The sequence below is a fragment of the Eschrichtius robustus genome, chromosome 12 (genome assembly GCF_028021215.1).
Source record: "Eschrichtius robustus isolate mEscRob2 chromosome 12, mEscRob2.pri, whole genome shotgun sequence".
Taxonomy (NCBI): Eukaryota; Metazoa; Chordata; class Mammalia; order Artiodactyla; family Eschrichtiidae; genus Eschrichtius; species Eschrichtius robustus.
The window spans coordinates 41,001,921-41,015,020 of record NC_090835.1 but is presented as its reverse complement, the minus strand read 5'-3'; the positions used below and the strand labels follow the sequence as shown (position 1 = coordinate 41,015,020).

Genomic DNA, 13,100 nt, shown 5'->3' with positions numbered 1-13,100 from the left:
TGTTGCAGAGCACGGGCTCTAGGCGCGCGGGTTTCAGTAGTTGTGGCGCACAGGCTTCAGTAGTTGTGGCTCACGGGCTCTAGAGCACGGGCTCAGTAGTTGTGGCCCATGGGCTTAGTTACTCCATGGCATGTGGGATCTTCCCGGACCAGGGCTCGAACCCGTGTCCCCTGCATTGGCAGGCGGACGCTTAACCACTGCGCCACCAGGGAAGCCCAGAAGTTTTATTTTTTAAGTGCCAGGTAAGGACTAAAGGTTTGTATTATGGAAGACGCGAGGCAGGAGAGAAGCTGGACTGGAACGTCTGGAAGATTTCAGGGAAGAGGTGAGATTAAAGTTGAAACCTGAAGAATGAGGAGGATTTAACTTTATTAGTCATAAAAGGGAATCCGAGGTGTTCCTCTTTATACTTTCTTTCCCCCAGGATCCCTGCCCCACATGTGCTTTCTCTACCAGGGAGTGTGTGAACCACAACAGTACTCTTTACTTCTGGATGCCACACGTCCCCCAGGCATGAGCACACAGCTAGTTGTGAGGTGGACCGAATTTATGTCTCTCTCTTTATTTTTAAATAAATTTTTAATTAATTAATTAATTTATTTATTTTTGGCTGCATTGGGTCTTCGTTGCTGTGCGCAGGCTTTCTTTAGTTGCAGCCAGCCTTACTCTTCCTTGCGGTGTGCGGGCTTCTCATTGCGGTGGCTTCTCATTGCGGTGGCTTCTCTTGTTGCAGAGCGCAGGCTCTAGGCACGCGGGCTCAGTAGTTGTGGCTCACGGGCTCTAGAGCGCAGGCTCAGTAGTTGTGGCGCACAGGCTTAGTTGCTCCGTGGCATGTGGGATCTTCCCAGACCAGGGCTCGAACCCGTGTCCCCTGCATTGGCAGGCGGATTCTTAACCACTGCGCCACCAGGGAAGTCCCAAATTTATGTCTCTTAATGCCTTCCAGCCACTTGTCTCCTCCTGCTCACATTTCCTGAGTAAGAAAACATAGTGCTTCCATTTAGTCTTCTTAGTGCCAAAGTGACTGGCAGCATCCTTCCTTACGTCAGCCGTGTGTGGGGTATTGTCATGGTTGGATGGCAGGAGCTTTGGAGGGGGAGAGTGTAACTGGACAGGCTCTGTGTTCTCCCACCCTTGGGGTAGCCGCACCAGATTGTGGTGTTTTTTTTGTTTGTTTGTTTGTTTTTGGCTGTGTTGGGTCTTCGTTGCTGCACGTGGGCTTTCTCTAGTTGCGGCGAGCCAGGGCTTCTCTTCGTTGCAGTGCATGGGCTTCTCATTGCGGTGGCTTCTCTTGTTGCGGAGCATGGGCTCTAGGCGCACAGGCTTCAGTAGTTGTGGCGCACGGGCTTAGTTGCTCCATGGCATGTGGGATCTTCCTGGACCAGGGCTCAAACCCGTGTCCCCTGCATTGGCAGGCAGATTCTTAACCACTACGCGACCAGGGAAGCCCCCAGATAGTGGTTTCAGATGACGCTCTGATGTTTCTCTTCCAAAACTAACGGAAGATGGGACAGCCATCCAAGGCCCCCTACCCGTTTAACCAGAACAGCTCTGCGTTTATCCCTCTTATGTACTGAGCTTCCTTGACATATGTCCAACTTCAGGAGGAAAAAGTTAAATGAAATTTTTTTTGAAAGGGGCAGTTCGAAAACCACGGGACCAGTTGCCCTTTAAAGGCCTTTCTGCTTTGTAATTCTCTCGTCTGAGTATTTGCCTTACAGACCCCTTTGTCTGGCCATGATTTGGGTTTTCTACTTGTAAGATCACGTGACCGCCAAAAAAAAAGATCAAGTCACTGCATGTGGTCAGGAAGAAGAGTCATGTTTCAGTGTGGAAGTCTTTTGCCACATGAAACTGTCACACGAAACTGTCACACATGGTCCTTGATACACATGGTGTATCACGTTCAGTAGTGTGTGTTTGTGGCCTTGAACAGGGAGGAATCTGCCTTTGTACCAGTAAGATTCACAAAAGGCCAAAGTAGCTTCGTTTTTGGAAGAAAAAATATGTATTTAAGATCTGCTCCTCCTGAAGCTGTAAGCTACACTCTCGTGGTTCCTTCCTCCCCCCAACCTCTGCCTCCGTGCTTCCCCTTCTTGCTCCTTGGATACTTTGCAGCTTTCTGTATCCTCGAATGACTCACTGCTCCATATATATCCCCAACCAGGAGGGCCTTTTTCGCTTTGATGGCAATCAGTTGTTCTTCGTTGTGTGTCTGCTCTGGGCCACTTGTGAGCTGCGATGTCGCAGGATTTGGAGTGCTGTCTGGGAGGAGCCCTCCGGGTAGCCCTTTCCCTCACTGTGGTTAACGCCCTGTTATTAGTAGCGTCGGCCCAGCTCCATTTTGTCCCCTTTAAATTACAGGCTACCTTAAAATGTTCACAGTCACTTCTCCCCTGATGAACCACACACCCTCTGTCCTGCCAGTTGGTGACAGCCTCCTTTCTGCCGTCATTCCCTGTCCTTCTCCGGTCTTCCAGGCCGCTTGCGTGGAGCCTTCTCCCATGCCTTATTCCAGTCCACATTTGTCAGCATTTCTTCCCCTTATCTCTTCACACTGTCTTTACCGTTTCGTTGATAGTTAATCTCACACAGTTTTGTGGCACCTCTCGATTCTTTCTCACATTTTTGTTGAACTCCTAAATTGTTACTTTTGTCCACTTCTAGAAGGATAGTGACATGTCTAGTGAGTTTGTGACCTTCCCACAGTCCTCTCCCAAGGCAGGTCCTTTTCCTCTTTCAGGCTGGTTCAGGGACATCGTGTGGATCACTTTGATTTGCTGTATACGTTTGAAAGGGGGCTGTAAAGCCTGCTATAGTTTATTTTCCTATTTGTTAGACACCCAGGTTCATTTTTAATCTTCTCCAGCATCAGGTTTGAAAACAGTGAATCGGGCAGCTTGGCATTCATGTTTAATTTTTCATGAGGCTTTATGTAGAAGATTCTTAGGAGAGCTTGGCATGATGAACCATGTGGGAAGCAGACTTGTGTCATTGAAATCTAAGGCCTGCCTCTCTCTGGGCAGCCCTGAGAGGATAGCCCAGACTCCCCAAGCCACAGCTACTCATCTATACAGTGGTGATGGTGATGCTTCATGCAGGATGTGGTGAGAGTGAAAAATAGCAAGTGTGGAGCACCTGATGTGTGTAGGAAGTACGAAACAAACAGAAGCTGTTGCCTCACCCACTAAGACAGATGAGGGGACATGCAGGACCATGTATGTAATGAAAAGGTGTCTGTCAAACTTTATAGTGAATTGAGTGGGGAAATCAAGGTAACACAGCAAATGTATGTTGAGGGCTTTTTACATACGAAGCACAACACTGAGTACTGTCAGGGTCGCACTGATAGAGACCCCAGTCTTCCAGGAGGTTCCCACTTGTTAAGAGGTGGCAGGTCGATTCCTGGTACCCCGTAGGCAGGAGTCTGGCTTGCTCAGTTCTCTGAACCTGGTGCATGGGATGGTGTGCCTCATGAGGGCCTGATGAAAACGTGCTGAACAAATGGACGACTGACAGGAGCTGTGATAAAGGAGCTGCTCTGGGAGCGTGGGGCTGGGAGGGAGTAATTCTTGCTGGGGGATCCAGGATGGCTTTTGGAGGAGGAGAGAGAGGAATTTGACCTGGGCCTTAAAGGTAAATCAGACCCTGAGCACGGCAGGGCGGAAGATGAGCATATCAGGGACAGAGGAGGAGGGAGAGGAAGTAACCCCAGGCAGGGGGGCGGGAGGCAAGAGGAACCACAGGGCAGCTCCTTTTCCCTCAGTGTTACACTTTGCTTAGTCACATTCCTGGGATTTAGGTCTGTTGTAGAAAGAGGCAGTTGGGGGCTAGGTTTACTTCTCAGTGAGCGTGAGAGGTTGCCCCAAGAAGTCTGAGGCCCATCGGGATGACACCTGTGTTTCAGTGCCATGGGGACGGTCGTGCTGGACGGGCAGATCTACGTCTGTGGTGGCTATGATGGCAGCTCTTCTCTCAACTCTGTGGAGGCCTACTCACCTGAGACGGACAAGTAAGGACTCCAGCTCCCCTGGGGCAACTGGAGCTTGCTAAACAGAGTGTGAAAAGTCAGAACTGCAGTCTTTTAATCATGCTTCTCAAGGATAGGGAATATCTCACCAATTTAGCCCCTGTAGTACCTTGCATATAATAGGTATTTAATAACCTTTGGTTAAATGAATGAATGATTAAATAAATTCTAAAAACAGTCTGCTTAGATACTTGGGAACATTTATTAATGCTCTGTACCTCTTAACTAAATCAGCGCATTTTAATAGAAATGCAGGTGAAAGGGGATGAGACATGAACAGCACTTTCCAAAGTGGTTAAGATAGGATTTGGAAAAAAAAAGTTACGTTTCAAATACTCAGAGAAGCTTGGGAAACATTGATGTCTGTACCACCAGAGGCCTCATCTTCCCATAATACATATGACTATTTTAAAGACTGAAAAATTCTGCGGCAGAGAAACCTCTTTAACTTCATTTTATCTAACACCTTGCACCATCTGGTGGGCTTATTTTGCAGAACACTCTTTGGAAAACATTGGCAAGGTTAGCCCGAGTTCTTCATTTCAGTATTTGAATCAGCTTATACTATACCAATATAAGCACATTAGTAGAATGGATTCATCACAGTGCTTTTAAGCCAATATTCCATTCACTTAACCAACTTACTATGTATCGGGCAGCGAGCAGGGTCTCAGATCCTTAAGTAACACCTAGTCTGTTGGGGCCACAGCACAAGGTGATCGTCCTCCCTTGGGTGCCTATGTCTAGAGCTCTTGAGCACAGAGTGGGGAGGGCTCTCATCTGCCCCACAGCTCGGGGGAGAGTCAGGTTGCAGAGGTATCTTCTAAGGGGAGACCCATTGTGGATAGTGGGAGACGTGCATCCCAGGTGGGGGGACAGCAGGAAGAGAGGCTTGGAGATAAGAAAGAGCTGTGTGTGGTTGAGGAGCAGGTGTGGGTGGCACATGGCAGGAGGCAAAGCTGGAAAGTGGGTGAGGACCAAGTGGTAAAGAACCACATTAAGGAACTTGGAGTCTGCCTTAGAGGAAACAGGAGTCCTCACTAGAAGACGTGCTGTGCAGGATCAGAATGGGGATGGTCTGAAAGCCAGGCCACCTGTAAGGGGACTGTTGCAGTGGTCCAGTGAGAGGCCAGAGCTAGGGCAGCAGTAGTGGGATGGGGACAAGCAGTGACTAGGAAGCAAACCAGGGGGGTCGTGGTGACCACAGAATGTTGAGGATGATGGAGAAGAGGTCATAAAAATGCTGAGATTATTATAAGTATAGCAACTAGGTAGCTAGTGGTCCCATTATCGAGACCAGGGAGTGTGATGGAGGAGCAGATCTGTCAGAGAGGTCTTGCTTGGGCAATGCTCATTTTGAGTGCCGGCAGAGATGACCAGCTATGGGCTCGAAGCTTAAAGTGAGAGGCGGCAGCCAGAGTGAGCCCTTAGCAGAGGTGGTGTGGGAGGCGATAAGAAGTGGGGAGATTGTCCAGGGTGAGACGGAACACAGCACAGTTCCCTTGAATCCTTCTAAGCTGTCTTGGGAGGTCAGGAACACCAAATCTCATGGCTCCCCTTCTACTTTGCCTCTTTCCTGAAGGTGGACTGTGGTGACCCCGATGAGCTCCAATCGCAGTGCTGCAGGGGTTACAGTCTTTGAGGGCAGGATATACGTGTCGGGCGGCCATGACGGTTTGCAGATCTTCAATAGTGTGAGTCTGGACTCCTCCTGGGCTAAGGGCACCTACTCTTGTTATCTTTGAGAGTTATTTTGAAAGGATATTCTTTGGAAAAAGCCTCAGCCTTGCCATTGCTAGGTAAGGTGTCATCTAGAGGCCTCAGGCCATCTGCCACATGCTCTGTAATGCTTCCAAGAATGGGAACCAGTGTGCACAAAGGAGAGACGTAGAGTGTGGCCATACCACCCACACCCCCACCCTGTTCAGTTCCCCAGCAGATGCTGCGTGAGACCTGGTGAAATTCCTGCCCAAAGTAAGCCCAGTCATATACAGAGGGTGAATTTTCAAATAGTTGCATTCTTCTGGATAATTTGTTTGAAATTGCATTTATTCTTTTAAAAAAATCTCGAGAGCCACTTACTGGTCACTCCAAAGTCAGTCAGTGCTGTGAGGGAACACACTGTGCACAGATCTCAGGAGACCCTGCTGTCATCCCGGCTCTGTCACTACATAGCAGGGCATCCTGGGCAACTCCTTGATATGTTTCCTCAGGTGTAAACAGAACTGGTCAGGTTAGGCCATCTCTCTCTCACCTGTCCCTATAAGCCCACGAGCAGGTGCGCAGCTGAGGAAACTGGGCATCAGGGGCAGAGCACACACTGGCAGAGCGCCTCGTCCCCAGGCCTCCCCCTGGGGCCTGATGCCAGGTGGGCAGCCGGTGACCAAGCTTTGGCTTTGACTGTCCCGAACCTGCACCTCTCTCCCCGCTGCAGGTGGAGCACTACAACCACCACACAGCCACCTGGCACCCGGCGGCCGGCATGCTCAACAAGCGCTGCCGGCACGGAGCTGCCTCCCTGGGAAGCAAGATGTTTGTGTGCGGGGGCTACGACGGCTCGGGCTTCCTCAGCATCGCCGAGGTGTACAGCTCTGTGGCGGACCAGTGGTGCCTGATAGTCCCCATGCACACACGCCGGAGCCGGGTCTCCCTGGTGGCCAGCTGTGGGCGGCTCTACGCCGTGGGGGGCTACGATGGACAGTCGAACCTGAGCTCGGTGGAGATGTACGACCCAGACACGGACCGCTGGACGTTTATGGCCCCCATGGCATGTCACGAGGGAGGGGTCGGTGTGGGCTGCATCCCTCTCCTCACCATCTAAGGCGAAGGGTGGGATGTGGTGGGGTAGGGATCTGGTACAAACACAGGCACTTCCTTCCAGGGGTAGTCCCCCTCAGAAGAGGTGGTGGACCAGAAGACAGGGTGAAACGTGAGCTTGCCAGAGGTACAGTTTTTCCAGGTGCTTAAGTCCTCCCTCCCTGTGCAGCCCTTGTGACCTTCAGGCCTAGGTCATCAAGATGCACAGCGTGGGACAGAAGCCCCTCTGGGTCCCGCAGCTGGTGACACAGGACTGCTTTGCTGGTCCACATGTCCACAGGCTCCATCCAAGCCCAGCTCCCACCTGCCACAGCTCTGTGGGTCACCCATCTGCAGAGTGTCTTCCATCTGACACTCCTTGCCTACTGCTCGCCAGCCGTGTTGTGGCCAGTTTGCGATGGGGTGGCTTCAGTGGCCAAGCGTGTTGGAAACTGTGGGGTGTGGGTGAGAGAGGAGGGACACAGGCCGGGTTGTCCTCACTGCAAGGCTGCAGCCACAGCAGTGCTGGTTGCACACAGGCACCTCCTCCTTCCATCCGAGTGCACCGAGAATTTTGTCTGCATTGCTGAGTAAGCAGGAGGAACAGAAGCTTTTCCTGTGTCTAATTTTGGGATTTCAATGAGGTCTTTTTCATCTTGTTCAGGAGAAACAGAGGGAGAGGATAAAAGATACTTGAAAGAAACTGAAGGAAAGTTAAAGAAACACTTGAAAGAAACTGAAAAGAAAAATAATTTTGTAAAGTGAACATTTTTTTTGCAAGAAGAAAACATAAAAGACACTAGAGGCAAATATGTGTTTAAATGGAAAACCACCCAACGTGAGAAGGGTGGTATCCGCTCCCACATTCGGATCCCAGGGTCCTAAGGCCTCACATGGCACTTGGGGTTCCCTCTGAGCCCCTGCGTGTCCAGAATCAGTGCGCACTCGACCAGTCCTGTAGCAAGGTGCTCGTGGGGTTTGTCTTCACACCCACTATCAGAGGACTTTTTTAATCGTAGGCTTAGCGAGTTGGCTAAGTTATTGCCACTCTTCTAGGTGGGAGCTCCCAGCTTGTCGCTGGAGGCTCCAGATGCCCCTGTGGTTATCTCCCACTGCCACCATGGCACTCATGCAGATTCCCACCCCACTTTAATTCCTTCCTTATTTGACCAGCAGGAAACAGCAGGTCTGGCCAGATTCTCATTTGCCCATCTATCATTCTTGGATAGTTTTCTTCATCGTGATGCTTCTGAGGTACATTGACCATTTGTACCTCTAGAACCTAACCAGAGACTTGGTCCTTCCACCAGCCACAGCTGGCTTGGTCCAGTAACCTTATCTACCCTGCCAGTCCGCTGCTCCTCCATCCACTCGCCAATTCCAGGGGTCTGGTCTCCCCTCCAGCCCTTGGCAGACTGACCAGCAAGGTGGACCTTTATATTCTAGCAAAGCTGGCTTTATGACATAAAGAACTAAAAGCCGAAAGAATCTCTTGCTGCTGCAAAGAACAGATTTTATATTTCTTCCTATGATCTTAGCTAATGACCTCTTGAAGAGACTCCATGCTCCTCCTTCCTCCTCCCTGGATGGGACCTTGATGCTGCACAGTGGGACCCCAACAGGAGGACTCTTCTCTTACCAGTGCACTGGGCAGTGGAGCTGTCCTTCAACTGCTGCTGCCAAAATTTGGTTTTCTAAAATTCTTCCAGTCGAGACTAAAAGAGGATACATTTCCAATGCAAGATTGGGTCTCAGGGTCCCAGTCTCTACTTCGTTTGTCTCCTGCCCATCGCTGCCTGCCTGGGTGTCCTGGAAGCCTGTTCAGAAAGGCCTAATGTGACACCTGAGAAGTCTCTCCTATCCTGGGACTGTGAGGTTTACCAGTGTGTGCAATCGCCATGTTTCCAGAGGGAAGTACCTTTGTTACCTGCCACTTAGGAGCTGGGCCTCTGCTAAAAGCACTTGAAAATGATGTTTTTATTTTAAAAGACTTAACAATCTGATATAGTTTAGCCTGGGCTCGTGGTAGAGCTCTGGCATTTCTCGCTCCCTGTCGGTTTGCCTGTTAGAGGTAGACTTGGAAGGAGGGTGGGGGTCTGTGTTTCCTGTTAGAGAGGAGTTATCAGTGCTTGTCTTCTTATTATAAGCCCCTTTCTTTTGTGAATTTGCAACAGCACTGACAAACCTGGGTTGTGAATGTGTTAAGAATCAGCCAGTGGGCCTCACTAGGTCCTTAGGATGCTGACCCAGATTTTGCCATTGGGGTTGAGAGATCATTTTCCCATGATCTGCTGCTCTTTTGATAGCCTTCCTACATCTGCTCCCACCTCCTGGTGTAGAAGTTACACTGCTCCACCTGGGGTCAGTGTTTCCAAGTAAGGTGAAGCCAGTGCCTTGATCTGGGCTCTGAGCACAAGTGAGCAAACACTAACATTTTCACACTCCACAGTTGGTTCCTCAGTCTGATGGTGATGACTGTTTACAGGTGGCTGGTCTGACCCTTTGGTGTTGGAGCCTTTCCAGTAAAACCATGAAAAGAAGAGATGCCACCCATAGATATTGTGAAAAGGGTATAGGGCAGATACTATGGACAGTGAACCTTGGGGTCCAGCCCAGCTCTGAGCAGAGGACTGTGGCATTCGCTGTCCTAGGGTATTTCCCCTTAGATAACACAAGGAGCCTTCTCTTCTGGGTTTCATCTGAGAGCAAAGCCAGGATGGGAGCTGAAGTCCAGCCTTTTGACTTGGCCACAGAGATGTGAGTAGGTAGGAAATCTGATTCCCCCTCCCCCCAATTTATTGTTTCCCAGAAAAATCTTAATTCCTTTTATTTATAGAACGCATGTCTTTTGTGTTAAGAAACCAAAGAGAAATAAAGAGTACACTCCTAATATCTTCTTGCCCTTTCCTGGTTTTATTTTTTTTAATTAGAGATAAATCATATTTTTATTGTAATTCAGTGAAAAAGTATTGGACAAAGTGAAAATATTTCTGTGAAAATAAGGAAGAAGCCCAGTAGCATGGCAAGAGTAGTCTTTGGAGAGACGTGTATATTTTATAAGAATGGGTTCTGATGAAAAATATATGCAAAAGACTTCATGAGCATGTTGCATATTTGCTCCTGTCTGGATCACCACTTCTCTTGGATTTCCCCTTTTCTTCACTCACTGCCGTAAAACTCCTAGAGTTCCTAAGTGGAATGCGACTGCCTGTGACCGCCTGGAGCCAAAATCCCCAGCTCCTTTCTTATACCTCCAAGCCAGAGGTGCTTAGCTTTGGTGCACATAAAAGTCACTGGAAATTTTTTAAACCACAGATTGACTTGTAGAACCCTCCCCAGAGACCAATTCGCTAGGGCTGGGGTGCAGCTCAGGCCCTTGTGCAGGCAAGTTTCCACCATGGTTGGTATGCTCATCCCGGTGTGAGAACCGGACTCCAGTGTTTATAGTTTCCTCTTTCCCAGATAGAGCCACATTCCAGATCTGCCTTCCTGAGATTGCACCCTGGTTACTGTGGTGGTGGATTTTAGGAAACTCTTCATTCACACTTTTCCAAAAGTCAGCTTATGGTCAGTCTCATCCAGTGGGTAATGGTTGTACTCTTGGATGACAACTTTTTTTTTTTTTTTTTTGTGGCTGTGTTGGGTCTTCGTCGCTGCACGTGGCCTTTCTCTAGTTGCCGTGAGCGGGGGGCTACTCTTCGTTGCAGTGCGCGGGCTTCTTATTGCGGTGGCTTCTCGTTGCAGACCGTGGGCTGTAGGCACGCGGGCTCTAGAGCGCAGGCTCAGTAGTTGTGGCTCACGGGCTTAGTTGCTCTGCGGCATGTGGGATCTTCCCAGACCAGGGATCGAACCCGTGTCCCCTGCATTGGCAGGCAGATTCTTATCCCCTGCGCCACCAGGGAAGCCCTGGATGATAACTTTTTTAAAAAGTTTTTGGAAGGGTATGTCACTCCCACATACACCCCCCAAGCACGTTTCACATATAAACACTGTTGATTCTCACTTGGTCCTCTCAGTAACCTCCATGCAATAGGTGACATAGCTCATTTTAACATAAATTGTCTCAGAAGGGCTGAGTAACTGACCTGATTCATCAACTAACTGGTAGTATCATCAAGAATTGAGACCAGATCTCCACATTCACAGTCCAGTTCACCTGAGGAAAGCAGTGTCTTCGTCCTCTGGAGCAGCTGATCCATCCAGCCTCCGTGCCCCGAGTGTGGAGGTCTGCTGCCCAGGACTGTGATGGCCTTCGAGAAGCAGACTGAGCAGCGAGAGAAAGAGAAGAACCCTGTTTGGATTATGGAAACAGGTACCTTTGTGTTGAAACAGAGGAAACCAGATTATCTGTGGGCTCTACTGTGGGAGAAAGGTCAGATGCCTCTAAAGTATTAACAGCCCTTTCCATGTAACCTACACCCCTTTGCTCAGAACCAAAGAGCCCATGGGTAGAGAGTGGACCAGTGAACTTTAGCTAGACTCATCTGCTTGACTTTCCATTTCTTTATTGTTGTTGTTCTTTGAACTCCTCTGCTTTCCCAACTAGCAGCAGAGCCCACTCCTCTTCACCCCAAAGATCAACAGTACTGGTTTTTACTGCTGCTCACAATAACATAACATTACCCAATGGAAAAATGGCAAGGGAATCTCACAGTTCTTACAGAAATTATCCCAGGCTTACTGTTTCCTATTTCATCTCTAGTGATACACAGATGTTTTCCTCTAACAGAGCTCAGTTCCCTATTTAATTCTCTTTTTCTAGTTTTGCAGTTCAGGATAAAAACCCAAACTACCTAGCATGGCATAGAAGGCTGCTGTGGTCTGGCATCTCTGGTCAGCCTGGTACTTCTCCTCCATGCTTGTCCCTGACTGTATCCCAGCAGGGCAGTGGCCTGTTTGCTTGTCTCACCCACTAGATGGTGAGCTCCTTAAGAGTCTCCACTATTGTGTACCGACACCAGACACATGGAAGAGACACAACCATTATGTTTCTTGACGAACTTGAGGTCAGGTATATCCAGATTCAAAGTTCACCTAATCATGCTTCCTAGTTTCCCTTTGTTTTGCATCACTGTTTTTTTTTTTTTTTTACAATTTTATTGAGGTATAATTTACATACCTTAACATTCACTCATTGTAAGTGCAGTTCAGTAGTTTGTAGTAAATGTGCAGAGTTGTGCAACCATTACCACTACCCCATTTTATACTATTTTCATGAATCCATAAAGTTTCCTTGTGCCCATACACAGTCCCCATTTCTCACCCCCGTCCTTGGGCAACCACTATTTTGCTTTCTGTCTCTATAGATTTCCCTGTTCTAAATGTTTCATATAAATGGAATCATGCAATATGTGGTCTTCTGTGTCTGGCTTCTTTCCTTAGAATAATGTTTTTGAAATTCATTCATGTCATAGAATATATCAGTAGTTTGTTCTTTTTATTTGATTGTTCCTGAATAGTATTCCACTGTATGGATATACCACATTTTGTTTATCCATTTTTTTCACCAGTTGATGAATATTTAGATTGTTTCCAGTTTAGGGCTTTTATGAATAGTACTGCTATTATGCACAAGTTTTTGTGTGACATATATTTTCATTCCTCGAATATATTCCTAGGAGTGGAATTGCTGGGTCATACGTACGGTAAGTTTATGTTCAACCTCTTAAGAAATTGACAATTTGCATTTCTCTAACAACTAATGGTTTTTGAACATCTTTTCATGTTCTTGTTAGCCATTTGTATATCTGTAGTAAAATATCTACTGAAAACTTGCCCATTTTTAAATTGGGTCATATGTCTTATTGAGTTAATTCTTCACATATTCTGGATACAAATTCTTTATCAGATAAATGATTTGCAAATATTTTCTCCCAGTCTGTGGCTTGTCTTTTTCTTTTCCTAATAGTGTCTTAATAATGTTGTAGAAGTTTTTAATTTTGATTAAGTTTAGTTTTATCAGTTATTTCTTTTATGGATTGTGCTTTTTGGTGTCATATCTTAAGAGCTTTTGCCCAACCCAAGGTCATGAAGAAATTCTAGAAGTTTTATAATTTTAGCTCTTGTGTAGGTGTATAATCCATTTGAGTTAATTTTAAAATTCATCTTTTTTTGTGCGTGGATATCCATTTGTCCCAGCACATTTGTTGTAAAGACTATCTCTTCCTCCATTGAATTGCTCTGATACCTTTGTTGAAATCAGTTAACCATAAATATAAGTGTTTACTTCTAGACTCTCAATTCTGTTTCATTGATCTCTATGCCTGTCCATGAG

At 47.6% G+C, this 13,100-nt stretch overlaps 1 protein-coding gene across 4 annotated transcripts in view; it reads left to right on the top strand.

Annotated features, from left to right (window-relative positions):
- KLHL18 (kelch like family member 18) overlaps positions 1 to 9,707 on the top strand; it is a 54,038-nt gene extending 44,331 nt beyond the window's left edge. For all 4 annotated transcript variants that reach the window (XM_068559502.1, XM_068559503.1, XM_068559501.1 and 1 more), the window contains 3 exons: positions 3,908 to 4,012; positions 5,613 to 5,724; positions 6,465 to 9,707. In XM_068559502.1, coding sequence (XP_068415603.1) covers positions 3,908 to 4,012; positions 5,613 to 5,724; positions 6,465 to 6,851 — 604 coding nt within the window. In that variant the 3' untranslated portion in view covers positions 6,852 to 9,707. The remainder of the gene's footprint in view (positions 1 to 3,907; positions 4,013 to 5,612; positions 5,725 to 6,464) is intronic.
- Positions 9,708 to 13,100: the final 3,393 nt, after the last annotated feature.